We start from the raw sequence: 12,116 nt of genomic DNA, 5'->3' as shown, positions 1-12,116 counted from the left end.
AAAGAAAGAAAACTACAGGCCAATATCACTGATGAACATAGATGCACAAATCCTCAACAAAATACTAGCAAACAGAATCCAACAGCACACTAAAAGGATTATACACCATGATCAAGTGGGGTTTATCTCAGGAATGCAAGGATTCTTCAGTATATGCAAATCAATCCATGTGATACACCATATTAACAAACTGAAGGATAAAAACCATATCATCATCTCAATAGATGCAGGAAAAGCTTCTGACAAAATTCAACACCCATTAATGATAAAAACCCTCCGTAAAGTAGGCACAGAGGGATCTTTCCTCAACATAATAAAGGTCATATATGACAAACCCACAGCCATCATCGTTCTCAATGGTGAAACACTGAAAGCATTTCCTCTAAGATCAGGAAAAAGACAATGTTGCCTACTCTCACCACTATTTTCAACATAGTTTTGGAAGTTTTAGCCACAGCAGTCAGGGAAGAAAAAGAAATTAAAGGCATCCAAATTGGAAAAGAAAAAGTAAAACTGTCACTGTTTGCAGATGACATGAGACTATACATAGAGAATCGTAAAGATGCTACCAGAAAACTACTAGAGCTAATCAGTGAACTTGGTAGAGTAGCAGGATACAAAATTAATGCACAGAAATCTCTTGCATTCCTATACACGATTGATGAAAAATATGAAAGATAAATTAAGGAAATATTCCCATTTACCATTGCAACAAAAAGAATAAAATACCTAGGAATAAACCTACCTAAGGAGACAAAAGACCTGTATGCAGAAAACTATAAGACACTGATGAAAGAAATGAAAAATGCTACAAACAGATGGAGAGATATACCATGTTCTCAGATTGGAAGCATCAGCATTGTGAAAATGACTCTATTAATTACTCTATTACCCAAAGCAATCTACAGATTCAATGCAATCCCTATCAAACTACCAATGGCATTTTTCACAGAACTTGAACAAAAAATTTCACAGTTTGTATGGAAACACAAAAGACCCCAAATAGCCAAAGCAATCTTGAGAAAGAAAAACGGAGCTGGAGGAATCAGGCTCCTGGACTTCAGACTATACTACAAAGCTACAGTAATTAATACAGTATGGTACTGGCACAAAAACAGAAATATAGATCAATGGAATAGGATAGAAAGCCCAGAGATAAACCCATGCACATATGGTCATCTTATCTTTGATAAAGGAAGCAAGAGAATATGATGGCAAAAAGACAACCTATTCAGTAAGTGGTGCTGGGAAAACTGGACAGTTGCATGTAAAAGAATGAAATCAGAACATTTCCTAACACCATACACAAAAATAAACTCAAAATGGATTAAAGACCTAAATGTAAGGCCAGGCACTATCAAACTCTTAGAGGAAAACCTAGGCAGAACCCTCTATGACATAAATCACAGCAAGATCCTTTTTGACCCACCTCCTAGAGAAATGGAAATAAAAACAAAAATAAACAAATGGGACCTAAAGAAACTTTTTAAAAGCTTTTGCACAGCAAAGGAAACCATAGACAAGACAGAAAGACAACCCTCAGAATGGGAGAAAATATTTGCAAACAAACCAACTGACAAAGGATTAATCTCCAAAATATACAAGCAGCTCATGCAGCTCAATCTCAGAAAAACAAGCAATCCAATCAAAAATGGGCAGAAAACCTAAATAGACATTTCTCCAAGGAAGATATACAGATTGCCAACAAACACATGAAAAGATGCTCAACATCACTAATCATTAGAGAAAAACATATCAAAACCACAGTGAGGTATCACCTCACACTGGTCAGTATGGCCATCATCAAAAATTCTACAAACAATAAATGCTGAAGAGGGTGTGGAGAAAAGGGAACCGTCTTGCACTGTTGGGGCGGAATGTAAATTGATACAGCCACTATGGAGAACAGTATGGAGGTTCCTTAAAAAACTAAAAATGGAACTACCATATGACCCAGCAATCCCACTATTAGGCATATACCCTGAGAAAACCATAATTCAAAAAGAGTCGTGTACCACAATGTTCATTGCAGCACTATTTATAATAGCCTGGATGTGGAAGCAACCTAGGTGTCCATCGACAGATGAATGGATAAAGAAGATGTGGCACATATATACAATGGAACATTACTCAGACATAAAAAGAAATGAAATTGAGTTATTTGTAATGAGGTGGATGGACCTAGACTCTGTCATATAGAGTGAAGTAAGTCAGAAAGAGAAAAGCAAATACCGTATGCTAACACATATATATGGAATCTAAAAAAAAAAAGCAATGAAAATAAACGGTTCTGATGAACCTAGGGGCAGGAGAGAAATAAAGACGCAGACATAGAAAATGGACTTGAGGAGTCTTGGAGGGGAAAGGGTAAGCTGGGACGAAGTGAGAGTAGCATTGACATATATACACGACGAAATGTAAAATAGCTAGCTAGTGGGAAGCAGCCACATAGCGCAGGGAGATCAGTTTGGTGCTCTGTGACCACCTAGAGGGGTGGGATAGGGAGGGTGGGAGGGAGACGCAAGAGGGAGGGGATATGGGGATATATGTACGCATATAGTTGATTCACTTTGTTATACAGCAGAAACTAACACAACATTGTAAAGCAATTATAGTCCAATAAAGATGTTTAAAATTAATTAATTTTAAAAAAAGGCAGGTTAAAGTATAAAAAGTTCTTGATCTGTGCATAGTAACTTAGGAGTCATTCTAAACTCCATGTTGAAGGGAATTAGATATTTTTCTCCAAAGACCAGAGTAATAGAGCTGAAAAGGATTATGAGACATGTAGTTCAAGCCCTATCTCCAGGCAAAACAATGCTTAAACTTTTGAAACTTTTCTACTTTAAAAATTTGAGAGGTAAAGAAATAACTTTTTTTTCTTGTATCTTATTTCAACATTAATAGCTCTTACAGTCATGTCAAGAAAGTTTTTCATATGTCTGCCCCTACTTTTCTTACAGAAATAGAAGTATATAGTCACTTATATTTAACCTTTCATGCAGTAATAGAAATAATTTGGTTTGCATCTTTTTCCCAAAATACCTAAAAGATAATCTATGGCATTTTTTTCTCCTCTTTTTAGAGTCACCAGAGCTTCTTGAGTTTTCTTTGTGGGACTTATATATGATTCTTTTATACTTTTTATTTCTCCACTTTGAACTTTGTTAACCTTTTCTTTGTAGATTTTAGGATGTAGAGACAAATAGTATTTTGCTCCTAAGTCTTTAGCAAATGACAAAATCATTACTTCTTAGGTATTGAAATGAATCTTTATGATAGTGTTTTTAAAAAGCTGATTCAATCTGCATTTGATTCAATAGGATTCTTAGGTATCTTACTGGTTTTCGATATTCTAAGTTTTCACATTCATCATTTTTTAGTTCTGCCATCTTTCTATTTTATGAATCATTTAAAATTATACACTTTTCCTATGGAGGTGATACTTCTTAAATTATGTTCAGACTAACTCATTCTTCCATGTCTTTATTGATTCAAGAAATATTTTTACGGTACATACTGGATTACAAAGACTAATAAGATATGTAGTATGTTTCAAATTATGTTCTTTAGAACATTGATCATTAATTATTTCTGAAGTTGATAGTGTGTCTCTTCCTTTAATAATCACTATTTGGGTAAGTTGCCTTTGCCATTTCATGCATTTTTTGGTTCAGACTATTTCCTCATGAATAAGAAGCAAATGAAAAGGAAGCAGAAGTATTTTTAAAGTTATTTAAAACTTCCAAGGTCTCTAGTAAGTTCTTTTATAGTCAGCTCTTCTTATTTTATGAACGTGACGTTCTCTTTCTTTTTTGAAGATGCTATTCTAGCCCATTTGTTTATGACTTTATCCATCATAAATATAATATAATCTTGGTCAACCAGCTTTTCAGTGGTTAACATTCTTATTAAGCTGAAACAGTTTTTTTTTAAAATTTATTTATTTATTTTTATTTTTATTTTTTTTGCGGTATGCAGGCCTCTCACTGTCGTGGCCTCTGCCGTTGCGGAGCACTGGCTCCGGACACGCAGGCTCAGCGGCCATGGCTCACGGGCCCAGCCGCTCCGCGGCATGTGGGATCTTCCCGGACCGGGGCACGAACCCACGTCCCCTGCATCGGCCGGAGGACTCTCAACCACTGCGCCACCAGGGAAGCCCTGTTACTAGTCACATCCCCTCCCCCCAGCTCCGCAACCTAAGGGGACCTTACAACATGCCCAGAAGGCAGGAAAAGCTGTCTTTTTTTGTGGTATTTTGTGCATTACCCCTAGCATGGATACTCTAATTCTGTAGATTTAGCCGAAATTAGTACTTTCCTTTTAGTGCTTTTGGAGTCCTTGAGTGCCTTGGTTTAAACTAAAGAATTTAAATTTAAGCTGCAAAACAGTCTATTTGGGAGAAGTGGCTTCTTCTCTAAACATGCCATCTAAACTTAAAACAGAAACAGAACAACTTAAGACTGGTAGGGAATAGAGAATTTGCATTATTACTTTATGCCGTTTTTCTTTGCATAAACTAGAGTCAGCATGGATTTTGCTTTTTCTGTGAACAAAGTTTTTGAACTTCATATGCATTAACATTTCATAGAAATGCTTCATAGCATAGTTTATACTCTTTTAATGTATATTCTAAATATTTCAAAATTCTGAGGTAGATTAAAGTATGTGGAAATTTGCTTCCGGGGTTACTCATCCTGTCTCTAGGCATCTCAGAGTAACATGGTCAAAACAGAAATCTTGCTTGGGAGCCCTTTCCCCCTCAGGTGTGTTATTCTCAGTAGAAGGTCCCATGTCCACTTACTCAGGTCATCCTCGACCCTCCCCTTCCCTTATCTCTGCCAGCCATAAGCCCCATTGGTGAGGGTCTCCACAGTGGATCCCAGATCTGCTCACTCATCTCCAACTTCAAACATCCTAATTCAAACCACGTCTTTTCCTTAAATTACTGCAGTAACTTCCTAACTGATCTCTCCAAAATACTTTTATACTTGTTAACACTTTTATGTCTATTCTCCATAAAATTTGGTAATCTTAAAATTACAAATCGGATGTTGTCACTCCCCTGCTTACAACCTTACAGTGCCTTTCTCTTGCCCTCAGAATTAAAACTAAATTTAAGGGTATATGTGATCAGATCCCTAACTAATTCCTCTGAATCTAGGCTGATTCTGCTTTAGAGACATTCTGTTCTTGCTATTGCTTGACTGTTCAGATCATCCTCTCTTCAGCGCCTAGCTGTTTCCTCATCTTCTTTCTCTTCTCTTTCTCATCATTAAGTACCAGCTCAGTTGATATCAGAGAGTCTTTCCATGACTGCACTGTCTGTAGAGGTACTTCCTCTTCCCCCCCACCACTCTTTCTAATATTGCCATGTTTTAATTCATATACTGCATATCACCCTCTAAAATTATTTATCTTTTTCCCTCTTGTAGAATGTCAGAAAGGTCCCGTGACGGCAGGGACCTTATCTATGCTGTTATATTCCTAACACCTAAAATAATGCCTTGCATTTAATAAGTGTTCAATGCACATGTTCAGAACAAATATAGTAAATCTTTTTTTTGAGCCCTTGGAAACTTTTCATCCCAAAATGGAAGAGAGGAATGTGGTATGGAAACTTGGGGGACTCCCTTAAGCTATTTGGACCTCAGAACTGCAGAATCATGGTGGTAGAATCATGGATCCATGATCTTTACACTTCCTTCTAACTTTAGAATTCTGTGACCTCTTAAGTGTTTTGTAGTATCTCCAATAAACTGTTACATAATTAAGGCTTAATTTTAACTTTTGCAAAATACTTCTCTACTGATCTGTAACACTTAGGATACTAAGACTTTTTTATTTTATGTTTTTATTTTAAAAATTTTTTGGCCACGCTGCACAGCATGCGGGATCTTAGTTCCCCGACCAGGGATTGAACCCGTGCCTCGTGCAGTGGAAGCACGGAGTCTCAACCACTGTACCACCAGGGAAGTCCCTAAAACTTTTAAAGATATTACATTTAAAAACTAACTGAAGTACTCTAATATAACAGATGTGTTCCTAAATATTACTGTGCTATGCAAAATTGTGCAATAAAAGGAGAAAAATGGGGTTAAGATCACAACACTCAAAAGCTTTGTCAGTTACACATCAAGAAAAGATAAGCTAATAAAAGCAGTGGCACAATTTTGCACGTATTAAATGATGGAGAAATGCATAAATACAATAAATATGGTATTCTACCTTGAAAAAGACTCGAGGTTTGCTTGTTAAAGTGGGCTTCAGAAGGACTGCAGCTTGGAAGCCTTTTGTGAAGTGGTGCGAAGCGGATTGACTGAAATCTGGCAGAAAGTTGTAACACCAGGTGTAGATAGCTGTGGTTCACAGCATGCAGTGAACTGAGGCAGCTGTGCATTTTGGGTATTTCTCCATGGCTTGGTTCAGTATTCTGAACTCAGTTCAAATGGGTACCATTCTCTGTGTTCACCTAGTGAGTGTTTGTCCCAGGGGAGAAATTGCATAAAAGCAAATGTGAAATTGACTTCATGCTCAAATTGTTTTCTAATGTATTAATCATGTAGGAACAATTTGCATTTCAAAACAAGCATTATAGTAGAACTGACTGTAATTTTAGACTTAAAAAAAGTTGCATGAATAGTACACAGTTTCCATATACCTCACCCAGTTTCCGTAAATGTTCACACCTTATATAGCTATTATACAATGACCAAAACCAAGAAATTACCATTGATGCTATGCTGTTAACCTTAGATCTTAGAGTTTGTCATTTTATTATCATTATTATTTAATCTGTTCCAGGATCTGACTCAGGATCCCATATTTCATGTAATTGTCATGTCCCCTTAATCTTCTCCAGTTGGGGACAGTTCCTCATCCTTTCTCTGTCTTTCCTGATCTTTGGGGAGTGTCCCCTTAATTTGGATTTGTCTTGACATTTCTTCATGGTTAGATTGAGGTTATGAATTTGGGAAGAAAACCACAGAAGTGATGTTGTGTCCTCCTTAAGACATCTTATATATGACATGTGAGACTTTAATTTTTAAGATGTGTTTAATGTTTCTAAGTTTTAGTTGTATAATAAAATCTGTTGTTTATACTTTACCATCGTTCATTCTTAACGTGTGGTTTAATGTCTTTCATCTTTATCAGTTCTTTGACATGATTTCCTTTCTTATGGAGAAGCCATGTGGAAAAGAATTACTGTATAATAGGTGTGCCCCACATTCTTTGATTATTTTTCTTTCTTTCAATGTAGTATATTTTGATCCTCCAATTATTTCTATCAATTTGAGAGGGTATAATACTTGTAAAACAGTGGTGTTTTTCTGCATTGTCTTTGCAAAATCTTTTAATATAATTACTATCATTATTTTGTTTCAGTTTCAATAGTAATGGGAGTTCCCACAGTGAAGAGAGAAGTTAAATCTTACCTCATAGAAACTCTTCATTCCCTTATTGATAATCTGTATCCTGAAGAGAAGCTGGACTGTGTCATAGTTGTCTTCATAGGAGAGGTAATTATTTAATTGTTGCTCTTTTTTTACCACATATAATCTGTAAGAGTTGAAACCATATTTTTTGTTTGTTTGTTTGTTTTTTTTTGCGGTACATGGGCTTCTCACTGTTGTGGCCTCTCCCGTTGCGGAGCATAGGCTCTGGACGCGCAGGCTCAACGGCCATGGCTCACGGGCCCAGCCGCTCTGCGGCATGTGGGATCTTCCCGGACCGGGGCACGAACCTGTGTCCCTTGCATCGGCAGGCAGACTCTCAACCACTGCGCCACCAGGGAAGCCCCTGAAACCATATTTTGAATAATGCTTTTATAAACCTTTTTTATAAAAAAAGACCTGAATTTGGAGATTTGCATTGATGTTCTTTGGGAGTTTTGAAACCTGAGAAAGGTTTAGTGTAGGCTGGGGTTTTATCATCTTTTTATTCTCTCTACCCCTTCTCTGTACTCCCAAGATGCAGCCCCATTATTATTTAAAAAGTCAAATATCATGTTAATTATAATTATTATATTGCTTATATTTTAGTCTCCTCAAAAGATATGGGGATTATACCCCAATAAAGATGTTAAAAAAAAAAAGATATGGGGAAAGAATAAATCTTGAGGAGGTTTTTTTTAATGATGAAAAAGCACCCTAGAGTAAATATTTCCTTAATTATTATATAGAATTTCGGAATGTGAGAAGATTTTAACCTCATCTGGTTCTGGCCCACTGATTCCCAACTTTTCAGTGTTTCCTGTCTTTTTTTTTTTTTAAATGAAAATGTTCTTGTGTCTTCTTTAATATAAAAAGTAAACACATGTATATCGTTCAAAACAATTACAGAAATACATATTGAAAAATTACCTGTAATTCCTCCATGTAGATATAGCTACTATTGCTATTCTGAAATATATATATCTTAAGAAATTTCTCTTATGGCTGTATACATATATATAAATGGAATTGTTCTGTATATTGCTTAATATCATGGACATTTTCCCATGGTAAAATGAAGTTGTCACACCATCATTGTTATGCCTATATTACATTCTATTGTATGGTTTTATCATACTTTATTTAATTTCTGATTGACAGACCAATTGAGACTGTTTCCACACTTTTGCTATTCTTTTCAGCATTGTATTGAACATTACTGTAAGTAAATGGTTGTGCACTTGTCTGGTTACTGATGCGGGATCAATTCCTAAAAGTGGAATTGCTGGGTAGAGTCCACATACATTAAATGTTCACACCTGGGCAAGACGCTCTGCAGAAGTTGAGCCATTAATATCCTTTTTCCAGCAGTCTGCGAGAGAGCTTGGTTCCCTGTCCCCATGCTCTGCAAGGTATATTAGTCTTTAAATTTATTTTGGCCAATTTGATGGGTAAAAATAATACATTGCTTTTGTTTAATTTGGATTTGTTTACTGAATGGGATTAAATGTTGGTTTATATATATTTTGACCATTTGTATTTATACTTTTATTTAATTTTTTAATTTTTATTTTATTTTATACTTATTTTTATAGGCTTTGCTCATTTTTTTATTTGTAATTTTTTATTTGTAAGAAATTTCATATATGAGAGGAATTAACTCTTTGACATTAACTCTTTAATTAACTCTTTTGTTCAGTTTGTTTTTTTCATGAACTTCGTTTATGATGTTTTTTGTTTGTTGTAGAAATTTTACATTTTAAGTAATCAGATTTGTCAGTCACATATTGTATGTCAGTAGAAATTGGTACCGCCTCTTTGGAAAGCAGTTTGGCAATAGCTGTTAAAATGTAAGTTTCCTCTGTGACCCAGCATTCTCCTTCTAAAAATCGATCCAGTGGAAACATTTGCAAGTATGTAAATATATTCCAGCACATGGCACATTTATACAGCTCCCAATGTGCATTGATAAGTTAAATAGAGAAAATGGTCTTGTGGAATAGCCTTGAAACTATTCGTAGCAGATACCTTGAGAGTTGAGATTTTGGGGAGATACCATACAGTTTTGTAAAATTACAACTTTTTTTTTTGCAATGAGTGTGTATTGATTTTTATAAGAAAAAAAGCCTTAAAATTTAAAAACTACAAAATGAAAAATCCTCCTTACGCACTTGGAAAGTAGTATTCAGCCTATAGACAGAGATGAGCTGCGTGAAGATTCAAGACCCTCTTGCTGTATCCGTTTCTCTGATCACTCAGATGTAATAACGCTGGGTTTGGAGTCACAGGACCGGTGTTCAGGGTCTGGATTCTGCCACTTGAGCAGGTCGTTTTCTCTTTCAGCCTCAGTTTGTTCATGTCTAAAAGGAGAACAGTGCCATTGAGCCCTGTGAGCTCCGCGCTGCTGCAGGGAGATGCAGTGAGGTCATGCACGGAGAGACTGTAAACTGAAAATGCGGCCCAGGGGTCAGCAGTGTTCTGATCTCGGAGGACTCCTCTCCTGAACTGCGGTGTTTGTATATGTGTCTATATAGAATTTCAATACTTGAAAGAAAATCTATTCTGAACAGAAGAATTAGTTTACAGAATTCATTGCATTGCCTTTAGGCAATCTGAAATTATTACTCACCACATTTGGTTCTACGTTTGATTAGGAGTTTTCACCTAAGTGTCTGGTAGCTTGGGGCTCATTTAACACTAGTCCCAAGTGCCTGTTCCGCGGCTTTGACCGTGATCTGCGTGTGGGATGGTTCCTAATCTAGATCTCTAGCCTCTTCCCAAGTCTCTTATTTCTAACTGCCTACTTGATAACATTATTTGAAGTATTTCATGGGCAACTCTTAATCTGTCCATAACTAAATTAGTCTGGTTTCCCCAAACTGCTTCTCTTCCAGGTTTCCCGTCTGTTTATTAAAGGCTCTTTACATCATAGTGGTAGTGGGTCTGGGCTGTAGTCATTCTGCTCTCAGCTCATTGGATAGACCTTGGATGTTCTCAGTTCTGTTTGTGTTATTCCTCAGCCCGAAACATTGCCTCTTCCTTTCTCTTTCTTATTCCTCCTTCGGGCCCCAGCTCCTCCCTTTTATGAAACTCTCCCCACTCTCCCACTTGAAATTCATCTAGAGTAAATAGGCCAAAGTAATTTATCTTTTGCAAATATTTTGAGCTTTTATAAAAGTATGAATTACCTCAGGTCCACTTTAACATGTGAGGAGAAAATTAAGAATGAAAAAACTGGACAAGAATACACATAGACAGTAAAGGAGATCATAGTCTCTTCATTCTTGTTTGAGTTTCTGTTCTTTGTATTTTTTTTTTTTTTTTCTTTGAAGGGAGAACCATAAGATTACCCTCAGGGAGGAGAGGAGAGAGACAGAAAAGTAATTATTTGCTGTGTTTCTGGTTCTTCGCTCCTCTCTGATGACTTTTCCTTTAGGGGTCCACTGGTCTTCTATGATGAGACATTTACAGGACATTCAAGGTTTTCAACAGTTGGCCGTTGATGCATTATTTAAAGTTCACTGACTGTATTCTGGAATTGCAGGAGGAATGGAGAGGAATGAATTCCACCAGCCCTGAAGGATCCATGGGATAATCCAAGTGTGGTGTCCACATTTTAAGATTGTATCATTCTTGTGTTTACTTTTACTTAGAATATAACGATTATTTTTGTATCCTAATGGTCCTTGGTTGTCTGTATGCCTCCTTATTTTTTATGTTATATATTTGATTATTAATTTATAATGTTTCTTCTTATTTTATATAATTATTTCTGTTATTTCTGTCATGATCATTTCTGATAGAATGTTTTCCTACAGTGTTCTCTGAATTTTACCAAAAATTGTTTTTTCTGTCCCATTCTTGTATCTGGAGAATTCCCCATTTTATGAAGCTTGGTGGGAAGGAGTGTCTTCCTCTCACTATGGAAACTAAAAATGCCAGATATTTGCTCAACCAGTTTTCAGGCATGTGACCTGGGCTCAGCCATGTGGGTATTCCTTTCCTGGACTTTGAATGGAGCTTCATTGTTTTCAGATGACACAGAAAACCCCCTCTAAAACAGACAGATTGTTAGAAATAATAGGGAAGTTTATCAAGGTGGCTGGATACAGGATCAGTTTATATTTCTGTACGCCAGCAGAAATATATTTTCTAAGGAAGCAGGGGTTGTGGACAGTCCATTCTGGTGATAGTGGTGGTGGTGTCGTCTCCAGGGGCCACAGGGGCAGTGTCCAGAGCATCGAGGACTGATGGTGAGGGCTTTGCAGGCTGTGGCATTAAGGAGCATTCTCTGATTTTTGGCTGTGGTCCGGGGTTATTTCTGCCACCTTCCTAGCCTGCTTCCTCAGCCTAACGGGAGGTTCTTCTATAAGTTCTAACCAATCATTTTCCAGTAAATCGCTTTTCTGACTCTTCTGCGTGAGTCAGTTTCTGTCCGTTGCAGCTGAGATCCTGACCGATACAGGTTGTATCTTCAGAAATACCTGAATTGCTAGATAACTGCCACAGGCAATCAACATGGAGGTATAGGGGTAGATGACTAAATACTATTCGAAGTGAAAGAAAGAGACGAAATGAGTTTTTGAAGTGGGTTTCAGCCAGAATTTTGCCTAAACCGTAACACCTAGATTATGTTGATGGGGCTTCCCTGGTGGCGCAGTGGTTGAGAGTCCGCCTGCCGAT

At 36.9% G+C, this 12,116-nt stretch overlaps 1 protein-coding gene across 1 annotated transcript in view; it reads left to right on the top strand.

Annotated features, from left to right (window-relative positions):
• Nucleotides 1-12,116, top strand: part of MGAT4A (alpha-1,3-mannosyl-glycoprotein 4-beta-N-acetylglucosaminyltransferase A) — a 108,595-nt gene that overhangs the window by 55,431 nt on the left and 41,048 nt on the right. The window contains 1 exon segment of the mRNA XM_032653359.1: nt 7,387-7,520. Within this exon segment, the coding sequence (XP_032509250.1) occupies nt 7,387-7,520 (134 nt within the window).

Source organism: Phocoena sinus, chromosome 13, assembly GCF_008692025.1.
Source record: "Phocoena sinus isolate mPhoSin1 chromosome 13, mPhoSin1.pri, whole genome shotgun sequence".
NCBI classification, from domain to species: Eukaryota; Metazoa; Chordata; class Mammalia; order Artiodactyla; family Phocoenidae; genus Phocoena; species Phocoena sinus.
This window is presented reverse-complemented; position numbering and strand designations above follow the sequence as displayed.